At 41.2% G+C, this 21,658-nt stretch overlaps 2 protein-coding genes across 11 annotated transcripts in view; one reads left to right on the top strand and one right to left on the bottom strand.

Moving 5' to 3' along the window:
- Positions 1-9,287, top strand: part of CHID1 (chitinase domain containing 1) — a 129,741-nt gene extending 120,454 nt beyond the window's left edge. Inside the window, exons 17-18 of the transcript XR_013841268.1 lie at positions 3,561-9,039; positions 9,135-9,287. The gene's annotated coding sequence lies outside the window, so the exon portion shown is untranslated. The remainder of the gene's footprint in view (positions 1-3,560; positions 9,040-9,134) is intronic.
- The window catches only part of TSPAN4 (tetraspanin 4), a 519,577-nt gene continuing 501,258 nt past the window's right edge, over positions 3,340-21,658 (bottom strand). For all 10 annotated transcript variants that reach the window (XM_079985200.1, XM_079985195.1, XM_079985199.1 and 7 more), the window contains 4 exons: positions 15,670-15,771; positions 11,681-11,812; positions 10,407-10,490; positions 3,340-9,241 (listed from right to left, as the gene is read on the bottom strand). In XM_079985200.1, coding sequence (XP_079841326.1) covers positions 9,173-9,241; positions 10,407-10,490; positions 11,681-11,812; positions 15,670-15,771 — 387 coding nt within the window. In that variant the 3' untranslated portion in view covers positions 3,340-9,172. The remainder of the gene's footprint in view (positions 9,242-10,406; positions 10,491-11,680; positions 11,813-15,669; positions 15,772-21,658) is intronic.

Genomic DNA, 21,658 nt, shown 5'->3' on the forward strand with positions numbered 1-21,658 from the left:
AAGTGAGCTACTTGGGGACTATGTCTGAGGAGTTAGTGAAGCAAGTTGTTAATCAGAAGAGCATTTGGATGTTATGTAAATTACCAGAAGGTGGCCCTAAAGCTTTATGTTAAGAGTTCAAAAGAATTTTCATAGTGTAATTTATGTTCCTTCAACTTCTCATTCAGCAGAGTGAACTGAATACAAATTACTTCTTAGGTTTTATGAGATGTTTCAAGCAAAGCTTACCAAAGTTAACTAAACTACCTCCTAACAGGCATGGTAAACAACTGAACCAAAATACAGACATATGTCACAGCGAACATCCAAAAATAAGTAGGCCAAGTTGTGTGAGTAAAGTAATGCCATAATTTCTCAGGGCACCATTTGAAGAAAATGCGATGAAATTAAAGAACTGCAAGAAAACTCAAGGAGTTGAAATAGGAGTGTGGCATTCAGTTATGGGAATATCTGTAAAATAAATACATATATTCTTGACTCCAGCAGCAATCACCACCATACCTTATGCATCCTCATCACATTTGAATCGGTTGGGTTCTTTGTTTAATATGCAACCTGAATTTCTTTTTATGGACATGAGAATGTCCATAAAAAATAAAATTAAGAAAGCAAGAAAATGCAACCAGGTAAAATCAGTAAGACTAATTTGCATGTAGTTGATTTAAATGGGGCTAAAGCATGACTGCCTTTGCTTGGCATTAGACTGCCACATTTTGCTAATTGGGAAGTGTACATTCTAGGATATTAATCTGATAGTGTTACTTTTTCAATAAAACCATATTTCAGTTTGCTAAAGTGCTAGTTCTAATACTCTCATTGAAACAGCAACAGATACTGAAATTTCAGGTCAGAGGACACTCAGCATTGTTAAGTTTCCCAATGAAAGGATAAGCTTTGATCAGCCTATGATATGCATATACATTTAGTAGTTTGCATGATATATGGAAGCATCTTGGCATATTTTTCCATGTAGATTACCAACAATCGATTCATTAAAGAAAAGAAAGAGCTTTGAGGCAGTTATTGAATTAGTGATAAGGGGAGGGAAAAGCAGCAGAGCAGGTTCTCATAAACTTCCACCTTTTAAACTTAGGAACTGTAAATTTATCAGATATATTTCTGAAGTGCTTTTTCAATGAGGGCCTAAACTAATAGACTTAAGGTTTAATCATTACACTTCAGGGAAATAATAAATAGATACCGAAACAACTGTAGCTTTTAACATGTTCCTTTTATGTTCTACTTTGTACAAAAACTTCATTATTAATGTTAGCAATGGTATGGCTGCATTGTACATACTAACCATTCTAGACAAAATGTAGCTTTGAAAGATAATGATCAAATAAGTATTTTCCCTGGGTTAAGTGTATGAAATGTAGTTAATACTTCCTTTAACACGGTTCTACAGAATTGTACAGAAAATACTTGCAGACTAAAACTCTGCTGAGTAGTTTAATAGTATTTTAGCAACATGAGAATTGCTTTAGTTTTTTAGGGTTTTTTTACCTTATCTGCCTGCCTCGTCTGCTTTCTTCCTACCTCTCCTTTGACTTTCTAATTTAAAAGAAACGCAAAATAAATACAGTACCGCTGCAGTGCCTCCCATGAAGTAACAATGACCTAGTTGAAAGCCACCCATTGATACTACACCCTAAGCAGATATCTGTTGGATGCCAAGGTAATCCCTATGCAATTAGATGATTACAAATTTACTTTTATTATTGTTAGGCAAATGCGGATCTTTATTGAAAACTTATATAGCTGAAGGGTTAAAGGACTGACATTCATATTCCTGCTGATACTCAGAATCAGACCCATTATGCCAATATTTCATGACAATTCTACATGAATACTTCTGGTCATGACCTACATAAGAAGTTTATTTTATTCAAAATTGTGTGATGGAATCACGGAAGTCACATGAAGGAACTCTCTTTTGGCTGAAAATTGTAAAATGGGAAGCAGCCATTATGACCGTGTGATTTCTGCAAGTTATCTGTTTAGGTTTTCACTTGCCACTTATTTTTCAGTGTTGGTCAGTATATTTTGGGATTGTGTTAAGGCTGCATGTCAGGCATGCATTGTGGCTACACTGTGCATCAGTGCTTAACTTTTTGAGTTTGGTGAACTCCATAAAATTTTATTTCTTACATCCATGTTTCTAATCACACATTAGAAGTGCTGTGAATAATGGCAAGTTTTCCACCCCGACCCTCTTATTAGACGCGGTAGTTTCATTGGTGATGGTGGTAACCCAGGAATGAATTCAATGGGAAGTGAAACTGCTGGTGTGAACTGAAGTGGGGAAGGGAAGGGCCATGGCGCAGTATGGTGTGCATGCAGAGGGTCCCTTGTGCAATTCTTGGCATCTTCAGGTAGGGCCGGGAATGTCCTCCCTCTGAAACCCGGAAGGGGGTGGGTGCTACTGCCTGCAGACAGTACTGAGTTAGCTGGACCAGTTGACTCAGTATAAAGCAGCTGCCTTTGTTCCTATGACACAGTGGAGATACCACTGTTGGTTTTTTTTACTTACCACTAGTGATGTAAGACTGTTTGGAAATGGAAACTCTTGTCTGCATACCACAGCAGTTACCCTGCCAACAGTACTCAGTCTGGTAATGTATTCTTGCAACTTTTCCCATGGTGATAAATGTATTATTCTCTGAGCGCTGCAAATACCTTCGTACCCCATGGAAGGCAGAAGCAAGGGAGCCCAGGCCAGGGACTGCAGGTTGCATCAACTCCCAGCTGACATAGGAGGATTCTGTCTGTCTTGGTTTTATAGAATGTATTTGTTTTAGGGTTTAATTTTAAACTGCCTTAGGTGCCTTGACAGAGAGGAAGCATATAAAACAAACAAATAATGGTGATAGTGAATCATTATTTCCTAACATTTTACTTGGTGGTATTGTGTTTGGATGGGAAACCAAATCAGGACCTTCTTTCAAACACCAGCATGTTTAAGTATATTATAACTTTGTGAAATACTCATTGGGAATCATATTAAAATCATTATTATCTTAGTTGAAACCATGCATCTACAATATGGCAAATGTCCCATACTAATGCCAGCACTAGGTGTGGGCAGGTGAACTATAAAACAGTTGTATGCATGGGGTGTTAACAAATCCTTAATAGAGTCATGTCATTGTATTTTCCTTTCTGCAATAGTAGGCCAGATTGCATATATATACACACAGATAGAGAGTTGTAGTAATAAAATTGAACCACAGGTTTTCTGTATCATGAAGTACTGTCCTTGTACATACCATTTTTCTTTCTAGTCCCCATTCCCCACTTCCTCCATGCATGCAAAAAATTGGAATTAAAACTTGTGAATAGAGAAATGTGCCATATATATTTTTTCCACGTAAATAAAACTTGAAAGTGATTTTAGGTATGACAGCATATATTATAATTTTATACATAGGTATTAGAGAATACAAAACACATTCCACTGTAAACTTTAAAGAATATTTAATAAGTTTTTAAAAAATAATGTATAGCTTTCCCCCCTTCCTATGAGGTGCATGAAAATATACCATTCCTTTTTGTTGCAGCAAGACTATCCAAGAAACCCAAGGAAAGCTACAATGATCAGGAACAGGTAACACTGGAAAGAATTTATATTCAAAATGGAACCTGAAATGAAATAAAGCTACATACGAGTTGAAAATGTTTTGCAAAATGGAGGGCAACATTTACAAAAGTGTTGGGTGTAGGCTCCAATGAGCTCAAATCTCTCACATCATCAATAGGACACATGGGCCTCTTTGCACATTACATTTCCAGGTATCCACCTGAGATATTTTAAGTGCACATCTAAAAATGCAAAAACAGGGGTTGCTATAATTTTCTGCGCTAAACCGGCTGAGACCGGGAGTCACATGCATCTTTTGCCTGCCTCTCCCCCCCCTTTTTTTAAAAAGCAAAAGAGCCTCAAGAGACTAGGAGTTTGAATGGAAGAATAGCTGGGAGGAGGGGGTCTTCCTCAAGCAGCTTTTTTCTGCTTGGCCTTGGCTCTTCAAGGTGCTTTTCTTTCCATACTAGTAAATCCATAGTTTCATCTGTGAGACAAAGAGCAGGTGAGGAACAGCAATTTTGAGAGAAACAAAATGACTGGGGAGGAAAGGGTTAACAGATCCTTTCCCTCCTCTACCCCACTGTTTCTCTGCTACTCTTTCTTTTTAAGGTAGGGGAAAATGCGTGTGCCATTGTTTGATGTCTAGCCTAGACGTTTTGCCAGTGTACATTCCAGTTTCAAACTCAGCTCTGCCCCACTTGTTTTGCAAAATGGCCTTCAAGTGTCTAAGTGTCAAGTGTCTTGGGAGTAAGCCCCTCCCCTTCATTTTTGTGCCATAGTTAGAGCACAACCTTGTGAGCCAAGGGTGACAGCAGTACTTTTTTCACCTGCAGAATCCTGTCCTGTTATATACAGAAAGCTTTAACCGCAACAGGCCTCTGCCCGAGAACCTCTGAGACAACATTGCACTATCTTCCTAATAAGCCTCTTCCTATTTATAAGGTGCATATCCATCCATAGCATGTATGGCAAATTCACTTTTGTTGCTGTGGCTAAACAGCAGTACAATTAAAAGAAAAGATGAAATAAGTGTCATAGATCTATTTATAGATCAGTAATCGATCATTAATTCTGTGTGGTAGGGTACTCCTTCTCCCCCCGCCCCCCGGACAGTTAACAAAACTGGGCAGCTATCAATAGTTATTTTTACAGTATATTTAAAGCACACACTGCATCAGGTATATTCATAGTAGACACAAGACAACACAGTCCCAACAAATGATAGACGGAAATGTAAACCCACATCCTAATTTGCATTGACTTTGATAGGATTACAATAAGGCCTTGGGCCATAAACAAGAAATGAAGCACCAAGGACCCAAACCCATATATTTAGGGGCAGGCTCAACACCCGAACCCTAAATGGCTTTGGTCATGTTGTACATTTAAAAGCCCTGTGCTTATCATGACATAGAAAAACAGCGGCACTGGCTTCTTTCATGCTGCTCTGAATGCGCGCCTGGCCAACAAACTAGTTGTGTGGGGCATGTGCACAGGGCAAGTTGTTAAAAAATCTTTTGTGGGTGTTGCTTATTGTGGATTCAGGAGCAAGGGAGTGGCTTAGTCAGAAGTGAACTCCTTTTCCTCATCTCAAAAAAATGGAGGACTAGAGTGGCTGGCTAATAGAACACAGCAGGTGAGGGATTACGGCAAGAGTTGGTTGCAGGATGTGTAAGCTGTAGCTTAGCTGCAGATTCCTCTCTTTGATGGCTGGTGTTGGATGAAATCCTTTCCCCTTGAACTGCATTGTTTCTGGCATTACATGCAGCCGCTGTTTGCCTTAGCACCAAGGTTGGCAGTGTTGTGTCCAGAAAGCTGCTTCTAAACAGATGATTTCACAACTGGGCTCAACCTTCAACTGGTCAGTTTTAGTTCCTTTGGTTTTAAAGTGAAATACGCTGTGTGGGTTTGCATGCTCTGGAACATATCTCATCAGCAGCTTGGAAACAAGTCCATTGGTTGCACACAATAGGACAAGGATGTGTGCATTTGTAACTCTGACTTCTCGATTCATTTCATAAGGCCTAGCAGAGGACCCCTTTAAGCCTTCTACCGAAGGGCATCAGAATCCATTCTGGACAAGATAATGAGTTTTGCTGACAGATCGCTGCTGCTTAAATGTAGCACGGCCCTATGGATATTGCTGTTTGCATGGTTTGTTGCTGGTAGAGAAATGGCAATCCCTGCATCTCTGTGATAGATGGCAAGGATTCACTGGAAAGAGCAGCAGGGCTGCTCATCTAAATTTCCACACGGCACACTGGTACTGCAGCATCCATTCAGCAGAACTGCAGTTTCCAGAGAGAGCACCAAAAATGCAACTTTTTTTTCTTCCCCCCAATAGTAGTTCCCTCCTCTTTGGAGGCAATACTACGAAAGGATTAATTTAAGACCTCTTGTGGGAACATCCTGTCCCATTCACCTCTACAGCACAACTTCTGTGCTTTTATCTGCTGAGCCACCAGGACTGCTGTGTTAATTTTTAATGATGGGGACCTCCATAAATAGATTTCATCTGTCTTTAATCTTTTTGGAAGCAATGTTTTATTAATGTATTCCATCACTCCATTATTCTGCAAATCCACAAGCTATCAATAGGCATGCTTGTGAATACAACAGCGGTAATGAACCATGACAACAACTAACAGCAAGGGAACTCCCAAGTTGCAATCTGTTCATATGTAAGAAAAAGGTGGGGAAAGGAAGCAGATGCCAGAGAGAGAGATGCTATTGCTTGAGGACATCATTATTAAAAGCTTGCACAAGTTACACTAAGGATGAGGGGTAGTGAGAACGATTCGGATGCATGGTGGGAAATTTACTTCCTAGTTTTTATTGTACACTTTGTTTGTTTCCCATAGCTGCCTGCTTCTCAACTTGGCTCTGGTTCTTTGCTCATATGGCAGGATATACTTTCATCTTTGATGCAAAAGATTATAGACCATGGGCCCTTAAACCCACATCTGCAGTTCATGTATAATTGTGCTATCGCCTAACTGTGATGTCAGCAATAGCTGAAGGCTCTAGACTCTCTCAATATTGCCGTTATGTTTCCAGATCTTCACAAAATGTCATAGTTCTTGGGTGGGTGCTGAGACTACATGCTTCCCCCCTCTCAAATCTTTTGTGGTGTCCAAGACTCTTAGTAGAAGGCAACCTTTCTATGTTCCTGAGTCAGACCATTGACCCATCTAGTGCACTACTGTCTACTGATTGGTGGAAGCTCTCCAGAATTCAGATGGGTTTCTGCGAGTCCTACCTGTGATACATAAACTCTTGACTGTTAACACCCAATGGCATATTTAGCTTGTTTTATTTTATTAACTCTACTGAGTGACTCTTTGCAGCCAAAAGGTTGCTCAAAAGAAAATATTTAAAGCTATGATATCACTTGAGCTTAACTCATCTGATGAGATTTTCCAGATTTATAAATAGTGGGAATTAATCTGCATATTCCTATATACTCCAATCCAGGACTGCATATTAACAGGCAGAATGGCAAGCACAAAGGAGCAGCTGAATCTGAAGGTGGGGAGAATGGGAAGGGCAGGTTAACTCCCCTCAGCTGTTCAAGGGGGAGAAAATCAGGAAGGGTAACTGTACGTGTAATGGCTCCCTAGCTTGTAAAAATAGGGTTTACATGCTGGCTTTGTTGTGTGACTAGAGCAGACATAGTACGAACTATTAGGGTTGGAGCAAACTCTGATTTACTAGCACAGTGTCTCTCTTGATGCTTGCTTACATACTAAAATGCTTGTGTCACATGTTAATATGTTCTTTTTAATGGCCAGCTGAACTGATCACTATCTTTTTTTGCTCACAGATTACACACTGCAGTTTGCCAGCATAAGAGAGGACCTGACATGCCACACTAGCACCTAGGTCTGCATGTTTGCTGGTAAGAAGGTAAGAGAATATTGTTATGAGTTTGGGAGGATGGGGGAAGAAAGTAGGCTCTATGCGAGATCCTTCAACCCCCTGGATCCAGGCTAGCTTCCCATGTTGAGGTGCTCGTCTAGGTGATGGACCGTTAAGAGGTATGCAAGATGACAAATAGATGGAGTGCCTCTCTCAGTTCGCTGTTAGTTAGAAGGACAAAGCCAGAGTTTAGAGTTAAAAGTGGGAGTGATATGACCTAGAAGTGAAGCAGCAAGCTGCAGAGAGAGGGAGAGCAATGTTTCAATCCAAAGCTGTGGCTATGGGAGAAACATAGACCCTGTTGGGATGTTAATGCTGTGAGCCCCTCCATCATAGGCTCAGGCTACATATATGTGTTAATAAACCATATATCATAAAGACACCACAGTCTCTGTTGTGCCAGTGCCTGGAATCTTGCAATGCTCAGAGATTGAGGGGTGGCGTGCAGCAAAATTCTGGCTCTATAGCCTATACTATAGCAGGCAAAAGGCTATAGGGATGTACAAGAAGCTTGCAAAAGAAACAGACAAATGCCTGCCATTATCTAGGGCTACCTATGTTAGCAGGAAAATTATGCAAACGTCCTTACTCTTCATAGAGATAATTTGATTTAGTTCTTTTAATAGAGGTACAAGGTCAAAAAACCCCAACTCAAACAAGTGTATATTAATAGATTGTTCTGATGCCTGGTAAGCCTAGCCTAGTTGAAGATGAAATTAGTAGGGAGCAAATTAATGAAATGGCATATTAGTGACAAGTCGCTTAAAGTTCTTTGTTGTACTTCAAGCCTGGAAATGAGAAACACAATGTAAGTTGAAACTGGAATGACATTTAAAAGAAAATCCAGAGGACAGTGACAGAAAGACAACTCCTTGCTTCTTGTTGTGTTTTCCAATGGCCAAAATGTCCTTTCCAAGAAATAATTATCTACTATTTCCTTTTGAATGAATGCATGGTCCCATTGAATATAGAACAGGATAGAACCCTTCCCTACTTATTTAGGCAGCTGCTAGACTACTTTTCTTTATACTGCTCAGAGTGTATGAATCCACATATGTTGTATAAATTTTCACACATCATGTGTGTACCACTAGTGATTTAGTCTGCAAGACAGGACCCAATTTCTGCTTACAGATCACCTACAATGTAGGCCAGGGTAGATCCTGTCTGAGCTGACTTCAGAGGCCACAAAACTGAAACCACTTCCTTAAGTAGAAAAGTTTCCTGGAGCCATTTCCCTCCACGGTAAAATCTGGAGTTCAGAAGCATACTTCTTGGATCCGCCACACTGGCTGTTGTTAAAGACAAACTCCAGTTAAATGGAACCTCCACATCCTCTGCACTTGCGTTGCTACAACTTGATTCTCTATTTCCATGCAGGAAAACTTCTATTTGCCAGCAGCCTCCAGGAAAATGAAAGCAGCAGCCTCTTCCCACTTGCCAGTCTGTGCAAAAGGGGAACAATTTTTCTTTCTTTCTTGTTACTTAGTAGTTTCCTTTGTCCAAGCAAGTCTGAGTTCCGATGGTGACAAACTAAGGTGAGTCACAAAATTTCCAGAGAAGATTATACACAGTTTATTTTACATAGAAAAAAAAGTATGAGCATGAAGAAGAGTCCTCTTTTGTCTTGTAGAGAGGTGAGCCATGGCTGACAGACGTTGACTATGATTTCTATGCACAGTAGGTATCTGCCTTGACAACCTGACAGTACATGGTCATTGCAAATGTCAGTCCAAGAATCTGTAGGTACAAAAGGCATATCAATATTAAACGACATGCAACTCAACAGTGGTCTATTACCTATATTTCAATGTGTATCTTTTAGTGTTGACTCTTGGCACATAATATGTTTAACATGGGGAATACTACGTAGTAACTTAAGAAAAGCTTCCAAGGGCCCTATAACAATGCCAGCCCCAAACAAAATGGCATTCCGGAATGTGCTTGGCTTATGGCCACATGAAACACTCCAAAAAGGTAGAGCTGTTGATTCTTTTAGGAGGGCATTCTTGTCCAAGGGCATGGAGACATATGTCACTAGACTGCAACTGCCATCATTTCCGACTACTGGCTAGGATGAATGGGAGCTAAAATCCAACAATATCTGGACGGTCACAAGTTGCCCCACCTCCTGTCCTAGGGATTCCAGTGTCCAATGGGGAAAGAGGTGCTGTTCAGTGCACTTGCTTGTAGACAAATTAATCTAGAATCATGGTGAGCTAAAAGGAGACTGTGGTAACTAACACAATGGCTAAAGTAGGGAATGCGGTACACAATGACCCAAATCACACAGCAGCTGCTCACAAATTCTCCCCACTGACATGAATGGGAGCTTCAGAGCTCATGCCGGAAAAGCAGCATAAGCATCATTCATGTTAATAGAAGATAAGCAAACTAACTGCATGTAATTTGCAGGATTAAAGGCTGCCCTTAAGAGATGTAAGACATTAGTCCTACTCCCAGAAGGGGAACTGTGTCTCCTGGCAGCATCCCCAACCAACATCACAGTCCCTGCCAGCCTTGTTAACAAGGAAATTCTCTCTTTCCAGGTTCCTGCAATCTATGGTTAGATGCTGAGTACAGACCCAGGAGGTGCAGTCCCCTTCCACACATTAGCTTCCATGGGTTCCCCAAGGCGATGGAAGGGGAGTGCAGCAGTGAAGGGAAAATCATCGAAATAGGCCTCCAAATTTAATGGCGAACAGCAGTTGGAGAGACATGTCTTTCTCTCTCACACACACGTGTACAATTTTTGCTGGAGGAGCCCTCATATTATGGGTCTGACAGTCAATATTGGACTAATGCGTCTGTGAGAGAAAGAAAAGCTGAAAGACATTTAGACCCTTCACTGCCCTTGCATGTAGAAACCAACAGAAAGCACCCCAGCAATAAGTTAAAATCTTACCTGAACCAAAGCTGTACACAGTCCAAAAATTCCCACAGCTAACAGGTTTTCCTGGAGCCATATTTTCACTGTTTCATAACAAGGCTTTAAAAGAGAGGGGGGGGGAAAGACCATGAGAATGCTTATTTACTGAGAAACATGAATTTTTGGTGTGTGGGGAGTCAAAAGACACAAGTAGCAATGACAAGACTGACATTTCAAGTTTACGCAGTTTGCTCTATCTCAGCATTCACTGGAAGTGCAATACCCCGGGGGTAGGAGGCTCGCTTACAATGAAGTGTGGTGTTAAGGGTTCAAACATTATACATCTGAAGAAGACATGGATGCATGCTGCGTGCAAGATGCAGTAATAAGGAGAAAGTTCTTTCGAACCCCCGCTTTACCCAATGTGAGTCAAATATCTACATTTCTAAATTCAACTGTAAACCTTTCTACTTCAAGCACAGGCGCAATGGCAGGTTGTGCAAAGGCAACTATAAGGCAATTACTTCTCAAATAAAAATATTTCCATTGATACAGCAGCTTGTATTGGCTTCATAGCAACTGTACAGAGATAACATTACATTTGGTGATCCCCTGGCTCTGCTTTTGGTATATCAAACATGAGCGCTAATGGTTGCATAGTAGGATCTGTTGAACCAGCACATAAATAAAATAGTTATTACCTGTCCTTTCTGTAACAATGGGTTTGGATCATTGGAAAAGCCCTGTGACATAAACTGGGGAAGACACTAGCTTAAGATCACCCAGCAACCTTCTTGGCTGAGCATAGTTTTTTGGCATTGTCCTTCCAAATACAACACTCTTATCTATACTTGGGACATGCCAACCACCTGTACTCCTAGTTGGGTGCCATAATACACTGGTCCTGCAGAAATATTTCCTAGAAAATATATTGTGGGGGGTTTTCCTTTGTAGGCTAGTGCACACCCATAATGAAAACCGGCATGTGTTGACTTTACCACCAGAACTTGTTCTGCAATGGCCACTTAGATCTTACTCTAACAACACGCTCTAGCCTTAAGCTCGTGCTCTTTCTCTGTTTGTGCTTTAAGGTGAGCTGTTTCTTTTACATCTTGTCAGCAAAGACTTTTCTTTGTTGTTCATCAAATAATCATACAAATTCATGGTGAATGTGTCATTTGCAGGCTTTTTGACACATGCTAGATCATGAAACAACAGTATCTGGCAACTATGCTGCCCAAGCCCTTTTTCCTTTTACAATTCTAGGTCAGCTTGGTTAAAATAAGAATTAAGTTTTGACAGCTACTCACAGCTTTCCACCAGGTCCCTGGGGAATGAAGACCACAGTTTTCACTGAATTCCAAGCAGCATGAATCTGGCACTCGTGTGGTATTGTACACTTCAAACCAGTCGGTGAAGTTTGACACTCCACAGCATCTGAACTGAAAATAAAGAAAGAGGGGAAAGCCCATTGGACAAGGAGGACATGCAAGGGCTTAGAAGCCACAAGGACACTGGCAAATCAGATGGGGAACCAATGGACTTCAATAGGTATCCCGTCATCATAGAATATTCAGTGCAATTCTCTTGCAGCACTTTCTTAATTTCTTATTAAAATATTGACTTGTTTTAATTTTATAAAATTTTGTAATTGACCTTAGAATTCTAAGGTCTCCCAAAGGTCCCCTAGCATTTAGAAACCTTGTCTATGGCAGTTAAGCTAGTGGCAGCCAGAAGCGTCCCCATGTCTTCCCAGGTCCACTGTGACATCAAAGCATGTCACTCACTCTGATCTTATCATAGGGGTCAGGTGGGTGACTGAACTATTTACTTCCAGAAATGCACCTCCTCGTCAGATAGTTGGTGGGTTCAACCACTGCAAAAAAGGGGCAAGAAAAAGAAGCCTGCCTACATCAGGAGTTGTAGAAGTAGCACTGCCAGAATCCTAATAGTTCTGAATTGCTCTTTTCACTGCCCTTGGAGATTCAGGGGAGGAAACATTCCCACCAGAGGGTGGAGAATCCAGTCCACACTGCACAGAACCACTACGTTAACCCTATGTTAGGTATAAATGAAAGCCCAAGAAAGCGTTATTGGTTGAGATCTGTGCATTTCATAAGAAAAATGAGAAAAGAACTAACATTTATGTCAATGTGATAGTGGTGGTAGAGGAAACCCAGCAGAAAAACTATTTCTTTTCTTAATTTCTTCTGCTTGGTATTTAATAATAAAAAACCCATGACTCAGCAAATGGATTGTCATCAAACGCTGGATTGCCAGCACACCAAAGCGGAATGATATTATTTTTCAAGTATACTATTATCACTAGAAAAAAATAAAGAACAGCAAATGAAATGGTTACAGCAATGAAACCATTTTTGTAAAGATGAGTGGCTTCAGAGTTGCATATACTCTGCCTTGAAATTGTCTTTGACAGTTAGTAATAGAGATATTCATGATCTGGGAGCTGAGATTGCAGCCAGCAAACTTTTCTCCAAGTAGCAGAGTACTAAACTTTGATTTGTATCTCTCCCATCGTACTTTCCCAGCATGTGGATGAGCATTTTAGTGCCTCGTGAAGGTGAGCGATTTACAGTTCTGGCTAAGCAGGCAAAATGTTCGCTGGAGGAGTTCAGGCTTCTCTCGCACACTCCAGTCTGCAAACCTGAAATACAGCCTACAGCACTGTGCAGCCTGGGCACGTGAATTCATTCACCATTCTGAGATATTCCTGCTGCGGCTTCAAAATAGTCTTCATCTAACTTGCTGCATCTATGAAACCTAAAGGCTCACAGGCAGGACGTGGTGAGAGACCTTAGAGGCTCATGGAGGAGTGGAGGGAGTGAACCCCACTTCACTTGCAACCACAACGGGGTGTGAGTAAGGGGAGTGATTTTCTCGTTTTGGGGGGGAATAACTGTAGCTTATTCTGAAAGCATTGGAGGTCAGTGGCAGGCAAGGAAACACTCATCACTACTTGGGATGTGACAATTCTGAACTAAAAAAAGCTTGGTTGGATACTTGAACTTCATAGTATCCCAGTACCATCTTGTGGAACAATAAAAGGAAAGGTGTGGTATACCAACTGTGATCAAAATTATTCGTAACTACGTTGTTCACACAGGAAAAAAGAAGGGTGGTGGGGATGCTAAGCAGATTCATGATAGTCTCTCGTCCCTAGCGATTGGGAGATTTGCTGCTGTGCCTTCTTGCCTCTCAAATCCCTCCGGATAAAATCTTCTAAGGTGGATGTTTATTTACTACTTTGTAAAGGATCAAGTCTATTGCACTAACAGAGAAATCCAATATAATTTACAGTATTTCAAAACTGGGCTCTTGTTTTTGTTTTCAGAATTAGTTTCTTGAGTAACTGAATGTCTTATTACAGCCACCATATATTTTAAAGGGGTTCCATATTCTGGGCCCCCATGGGCTATGTTGAATAGGTTATTGATTTTTTTTTTGCACTACCTTTCTTGAAATTGGATTAATATATACTCCCTGCAATAACTCCTTTAGTTCCTTGCTCTTCCAGAGTTCCTAAAATTAATAGCATTTCCCATTTGTGCAAAGCAATATGTCACAGCAATATAGGATTGGGAATGCACATCCATGAAAATGTATAAGAGGAATCTTGGCAGACAATGTAGCTACTCAAGATAACACTGTGGAGCCACTGGGATTATAACAAACCTCTCCTATTGTGTTGAGTACAAAAGGAATATTTAAACACAAGGATTCCCAGTGATTAATTGCAGTAAATCTGGAGCAATTACTCACATCAAGGGAAGGCACAGAGCACATCAGACAGCCTAAAAACTGCAGTGCATATTGAAATACTATTTTAGTATTTTTATTATGGATTAACACATTCAGCTTGTTTAATTTTATGTATTGGGTTTTAGTGTCATAGAACTTTAGAATTGGAAGGGACCTCAAGTGCAATTTAGTCTGACTTCCTGCAATTGCAGGCATCCCAGTTCATTACAGTGGTACTTCGGGATGCAAACGGGATCTGTTCCGGAGCCCCGTTCGCATCCCGAATGGAACACAAGACACATCTGAGCGTGTGCAGGTCGCATTTTGCCACTTCCGCGCATGCGAGTGACGTCATTTTGAGTGTATGCGCATGCGCAAGTGGCGAAACCCGGAAGTAACGCACTCCGTTACTTCTTGGTTGCTGCGGAGCGCAACTCAAGCGCGCTCAACCTGAAGCATATTCAACTCGAGGTATGACTTGCAATACCGGACAGATGGCCATCCAACAGCAATTGGTATCCACAATGCTGTTACCATCTAATGAAGGTCACAGCAATAGCCCTTTTATTGTCACTGTCCAGTGCCTGTCCCAGTACATTTTCCGTTTACTGTGTTTTATATGGTTTGCTGTGTTTTTGATTATTTTTATTACTGTGAACAACTTTGAAAGATGGTATAGAAATAGTACAAACAAATACTTTTGAACATAAGAGATGACACTGTGGAGGGCTGATGCTGGGACCAGAGCCAGGTTTGAGCTAGTAATAAACTGATACCAAACTCCAGAGAGGTTTGGTCTTGGCTCACAATTTGCCTAGAAGTTCTAATATGGAGTTCATATCTTGAACTCCCCAAGTCCACATCACCAACATTGATGGGACTAATTTCTACATTTAAATGATTTGGGAGTAGTGGTGCGTCATCACGGTATACAATAGATTAAACAAATACAGAGATAAGGGAAATGTTCTCCTTCTTTGCTCCCTGACATATGGAAAGGTGCCTCAGGCAAAGAAGAGAAAAATGGAGAAATCAAAAGGTTCTACCATATAAACTGCCAGAGAGACCAGATTAGCTTATTTCCCATTGTATCCACTACCGTTCCAAAATTATAATGGAAATGTGACATCTCCTGTGCATTAAAATCACTTGCGAGATGGAGTGGCTTGGTTCTATCCCCTTCAATGAATTTTCACTGCCTGCCCATGCTACTAAAAATAGGTACTTTTAGACAATTTGCCCATGTCTGCATGAAGAAGAGCAGATGAAAATAAGCCCAAAGCTGCTAAGGAATCCACTGCAGGTAAATTTTGATGCAGATGTGGAAGGACTATTAGGCTACCTGTCCTGGTTCATGGGTAAGTACCTGTGTACCAGGGTCATGATGCTTAGTAAGTGCCACATATTTATAGGGCTGAAGCAGTCCCAAGAACACTTTTAGAAACCAATATGAAATCCCATTATGCTGGAAATTCAAAGCCAAAAGGATATATTGTGTGCAGATGGATAAAAGACAAAAAGAACAACAACGCAAGCTTACATCTGTTTGTATGATGCTCCATGCATTAGTTAGGCCAATATTTCCATCAGTTCCATATAAATGAAGCCCTTTCTTCAGGTCCCGCTGAGCATACTTATCAATCTGGAAATGAAGCACATACGGTTGCATGTAAGTATGCTAGACCTTGAAAACTCCAAAATGACACCTTTAAAGCAGATTGCTCTGAAAAGCCATGGTGATGATTGCACTGAAGGTGGGATTTGTGTGCAAAATGTGGCAAAGAAAGAACTAGGTGGGATCTGGGCAAATGTGCATCTGATGTGAAAATGGCCTCAGCACCTAGCCCATATCCTGACTCTTCCTCTGATTCTCTGAGCCATGGATTTGGCTTTTTTAGTATCAAGGAAGTTTTGAAGGAACAATGCTGGCCTTTTCCATTCATTCAGTCCTCTTTACTTAATAACTTTGCTATATATAGAATATTTAGTGATGAGGATCTTGCTTTCTCTGGTGTAGAAAAGATGCCTCCTTCCTTACATTTTTTTAGCCCATTCTGTATTGTATAATAAGTTTCAAAATAAGGGTGTGTCGAATAGCTCAGTATTGTGGAACATTATCAATATTGCAGAGTGGGATAGATGCATTTTAGACAACACATTTCCAATAGCAGTTCACCTTAATAAAAAATGGTTATTTCTATATGAAGAGCTTAGGGCAGGGCCGACATGCAGAAGCCACTTTTCACAAACATTTTGATCCCATGAGAAGCACTATGAACCATGGTCACCCAACTAAGTGTCAAGGAAATATATCCTGCCCTCTGCATTTGCATGTCTATATAGCATCACTATGCAGTCATGAACCAAGCACAGGAAGTGTTTTCCATCACTCTGAACCAGCTTGCTGATGTCATGTAGCCAAATCTGACAGGCTATGTGAAAATTTGCCATCCTCACCCTATCTGATACCTCACTGGCTTGGATCATGTAATAAGGGAGAAGAAAACTGTGCTGAAGGAACAGCCAATGGGATAAAAATGAGTTCCTTGGATGACCAGTGAACGTAAATGGGCACTCATTTTCCTTAGTAATGGAGTTAATTGATAACAAAGTACACCCCACTTGGAAAATAAATACATTTTTAAAAATGAACTGTGGAAGTAAAAATAAAGAGGAGGAGTGCTGTCAGAGCTGCCTCTAGGTCCCAGCTCACAGAGGACCAACGCTAGGCTGTAGTAATGTACAAAAGTCTTTATTGAAGTTCAGTTTCCATTTCAAAGCCACAGCGTGCAACCCTACGTCTTAAACCCTAGATCGGCGAAGTCCCGTCTGAGTCTCCTCCCCTATGACACCAGTTTAAGATCCTAGCCCTGCTCCACCTTTTACGCTGCTCTCTCCTCCTCTGGGTCCTCCTGCCCGCTGGGGCATTGCCCTTTCTGGACTCTTCCGACGCTGAGTCGCTTAGCTCCTCCCCCTCCCTCCGGCGGGCTTTAGGACCCGGTTCCCAATCCTCATTCTCTGCTGTCCCGCGCTCCTGTACATTTGAACTTGCCTCTCGCGCCAGCCCAGTGACCTTTCTCCTAACCGTTACACTACTTCGGTCACTGCTTCCCTCTTCCGGGACACTGGCCGGATCTGACCTCTCCTCCGTTGTCCGACTTTCTGATGGTGGCGTAGTCAGCCCTGCCTTATCTTCTCTCCCTGGTGGGGAATGCACTGGCCCCGATCCTTGGGACTCTTCCCCCCCACTCTGCTCTGGTGGGGAAGCTGGTCCTGATTTCCAGCTACTGCTCTGGGAGTCCCTGCTGCCCCCTTGCTCCTGGGGCGTTCCCCTTGGGCACCCCCTACCCCTGGCCACTGGCGCCCCCTTCTGTGAATCTTCCGATTCGCTGGAGAGGCTCATGGAATCCCTCGGTCCACTGTCCTCTTCTCCTACGCTCCCCTCGGATTCTTCCCCTTCGCTCTCCATCTCCTCTCTTCCCTGTGCCTCTGCTCCTGAGCCCCTGACAAGTGCAAAAAAGGCAGCCATGAAATTGAAGGCATCTGACAGGTAAATAAGATATGCCAGCTTAGAAATAAGGCAGCTTGGAAATGCTGATCTTCATAATAGGTGGCTGCTATATCAACGTACACTTCACCTGCAGATTAATATGGAATAGGAGTGCCCAAACTAAAAAAAGCAGAAAAGTGTCTAAGCAGCAAACTTAATGAAATGCAAAATGCCAAGGTTGCTTTTCTGCAAACCATTTGACACAGTTGCACGGCATGATAATCCCTCTGACTAGGATTCAGATGTTGCCCTACTTAATGTAATCTTCATGCCCTGTTTCAGATCAATAATTTTTAATAACCCCAAGTCAACATTTGTAAAATGCCTGAAGGATCCAGAGGAATATTTTGTTAGCTCAGGTGTGCTTTAACACATTTTCTCATTTTACCATAATAGATTGCTTAACCATGCATTTCTGTTCAACATTGTACCATGTAAGAAAATCACTAATGTGCAACTTGTATAAATAGAAATCAGTAGCAGCAGGTGACAACATCTGGGAGATCTTCACCTTTTCCCAGGACACAAGTTAACCTGAGTGACAGGAAAAAGCTTATGGGTTAATTAATACCCATCAAGGCACAGCAGATTTTTCTGGATGAGCCCCTTCCCACTGTGCTAAAAAGCCCAAACAAATATGTGCATATATTGCATGGATTATTCTCACTGTATTGAAGAAATAGTTGCTATCAGTTACTATACTGATGTCTGGCAACCACAGACTGATCAGAAGCAGGTTAACCACCAGGGGTGGCCCAGTTTTCAGAATACCTGGTTAAAAACGGTAAATGCAAGTTGCAGGACGCATTTCATAACACCAACTTTGTGCCATGAATGTTTACCAGCTTGAATATTCTGAATGATTAGCCATTATCACTACTTTAAACACCACCATTCTTGATTCTTTGCAAAGCATACTCAAGAGTTCTAGCAAATACATGATGTTGTTGTTGTTATACTTATTTATACTATATCCTGCCCTTTCCTCCAGACCAAGACTCAAGGTGGCTTCCAGATACAATAGAAAAAGTTAAAATAGCCTTGGGAAGAGCAAAACATTCTGTACATGCAACTGAGATAAAGTCTCTTTCATAGCTCAGGGTATCATACAGATAAATACGCTGCAGATTACAAAATGCTTAAAATGCTACCTTATTATAGTAATGTAACTCATATAAGCCATGACAGATCATTCTAATGTTTAGTTACAAGAGCATCTGAGCTACTGTGAAACATGCAATATTATTTTTTTAAAAGTAACCAACCATTTAAAATTAACCAGATGCCTTGTATCTTATTTTCCAGCAGATCAGTTCATATGTGTGAGGCTCCTATTTAGGTGTCCTTGTTTGGGCATATACAGTATGTGCTTACATTCAGAGTAGTCCTTTCTTCTCCCACTCCCAACTATGCAACTATCCATCCATCCATCCATCCAGTGTAGACAATGGTGCATAATAAGCTATACCCCCCACCTCATCAGTTTTTGAATCTTGTCAGGCGGATGATGTTCACACAGCTCCAGTGACTTGTATTTGAGAAAGAAAGAAATATTTTAGGTAGCTGCTGGGGGGTGAAACAGTTCCAAGAAAGACATCAAGGAAGAGTTTGTGCTGTAGGAGTCTTTCTACCTCCATTTGCATCAATATATTCCTCACAGCAGCAGCAGGGTGGAAGGAAAGTAGTGTTATCTGTGTTTAGAGCTGGGGAAAGGCATAATTATATAGGAGGCGCTTGGACTCTGGAGGAAACATAATGCTGCCTGCTGCAGCCAGTTTTTATGGATTGGAGGGAAGATATAAAAAGGGCTGTGAAGCCAACAATGATATTGGCTGCCTCCTGTGATTTGAGAGGAATGGTAGTTGAAGGTGTAGTGGTCCTGGTCATCATTCCTACAGGGGACTCTGGGCCTGGGTATGGGAAAGAGGAGTGACCCATGGAATCTGAAGGGCATGTAAATCTAACAGAAGAGCTCTTCAGCCAGTGGCTGCCACACGATGCCTTCTGGGAGCAGGAGGGGGTCATTGGTGGACTCCTAGTGAGGCCTATTAAATGAATACATTGCTTCCCACTTAAAAGAAAGAAGTAGTCTTGAAGTGTTTACAATCAAATAAATAAATCATGTGTGTTAATAAGTAATAAAATGAAAGCTTGGAGTGGAGAAAAATGCAGAGACTTTTCAGCTTTGAGGCAGAGGAGGCCATGGAGGCCATGACTCTGTGGAACTGTTGCCTCCCTGTGGAGGAGGAGCTGTGGAAAGACAGCTTCCAGAAAGTACTGGAACTTAAAATGTAGATTTAGACACTATGAGCAGATTCTTTGTACCTCAGCATCACAAGGATTTCTTTATTAAATACACACCCATCCCTAATTTTTAGAAACAATGTCCTTAGTGTCATTATTACTCCTGTCCAGCACTGAGCAACAGTGTCTGGATGAAGGAAGCATGGGTTGATTTCTTTAATATATATATATATATATATATATATATATATATATATATATATATATATATATATAGCTGAGCTTAACAGCAGCATTCCCATGGATTCCCACCTGTGGACAGAAATTCTAATTTCAGGCCCCACTGCTCTCTAGTGCATCACATTCTCTTCACCCCCACCCTCCCAATTACTGAGAGCCCAAGCAGCAATTATTTCATACTGAGGAAAGCCTCCTAGGCAGTGTCTTGATATTGGTAAGTAAATATTTCTGACCTTTCTGATGATTGCTTCCCTCCTCCCCACTAACAAGGGAGAAGAAGCTGTAAAGAAATGACAAAATATCCAATTGTTTCCCACTGGGTGAAACTTCTAATTTCATGCCTTGATAATCATTCTCTACAGATAGCGCGGAGCTGGAAATTGAATGTAAATAGAGAGCACCTAATCTATAAGGTCATTTGCAGGAGCCCCGCTTTCTCCTGGGGAAAAGATGTGATTGATTGTACTACTAGATGAGGACAGCTTAATACTGGGCTAGGACATTATTCAGTACATGAACTGGCCATGAAAGTGAACGTTACACGGAGACTTTATTTTAGGATAAAGGCTGCACCAAGTCCTGGATGTGAAACTATATCAAAGGCACACCTGCCAGGGGAGAGGCTAATTTGGGATCAGATCTGAATTGTTTTAGATCATGGGTAGGCAAACTACCCATGTGGCCCAATCACCTTCTAAATTCCTGATGGTCTGGGAATCAGCATGTTTTTACATGAGTAGAATGTGTCCTTTTATTTAAAATGTACCTCTGGGTTATTTGTGGGGCCTGCCTGGTGTTTTTACATGAGTAGAAGTTGTGTTTTTATTTAAAATGCTTATCTGGGTTATTTGTGGGGCATAGGAATTCGTTCATTCCCCCTCCTCAAAATATAGTCTGGTCCCCCACAAGGTCTCGGGGACAGTGGACCGGCCCCCTGCTGAAAAAGTTTGCTGACCCCTGTTTTAGATTAACATTCAATTTCAGAAATTTGTCTTATGCTGTATAAATAAAATCATTATACATGGCTGTACTTTTTCATTTATATTTTCTGTGTTTCAGTTATTTCCCTTCCCTTCCACCATCCCAAAATAAAGCACCTTGCTGTCTGATCTGCTGAAGATCTTTTAAGTTGGCAGCATTTCATATTGACTAGCAAACTGACCTGGCATGCTGCTGAGCAGAAGAAAGCATTTGCAATATCAAGGCATTACTTTCCAAGCTTAAAAACAGAAATCAAGAGCGAAAGAGTAAATAAGCAGTTTAAGATGCGGAGATAATAATTAGGTGTGACAAAGGTATAGGTTGCTAAAATACCATATTTTGCAGGATGATACAAATCTTAAGCTGCAATGGGAAATGACATGACATGCACGTATGGGACAGAAAAACCACATAGTCAGGTCTTGGCCTACTGTTGATTAGCCTACTTGTAAAGAAGCTGGTAAAATGCGGTCTTGACTATGCTACCACTCAGTGGATTTGTAACTGGCTGACT

This window comes from Podarcis cretensis (assembly GCF_951804945.1).
Source record: "Podarcis cretensis genome assembly, chromosome: 1".
Classification (NCBI taxonomy): Eukaryota; Metazoa; Chordata; class Lepidosauria; order Squamata; family Lacertidae; genus Podarcis; species Podarcis cretensis.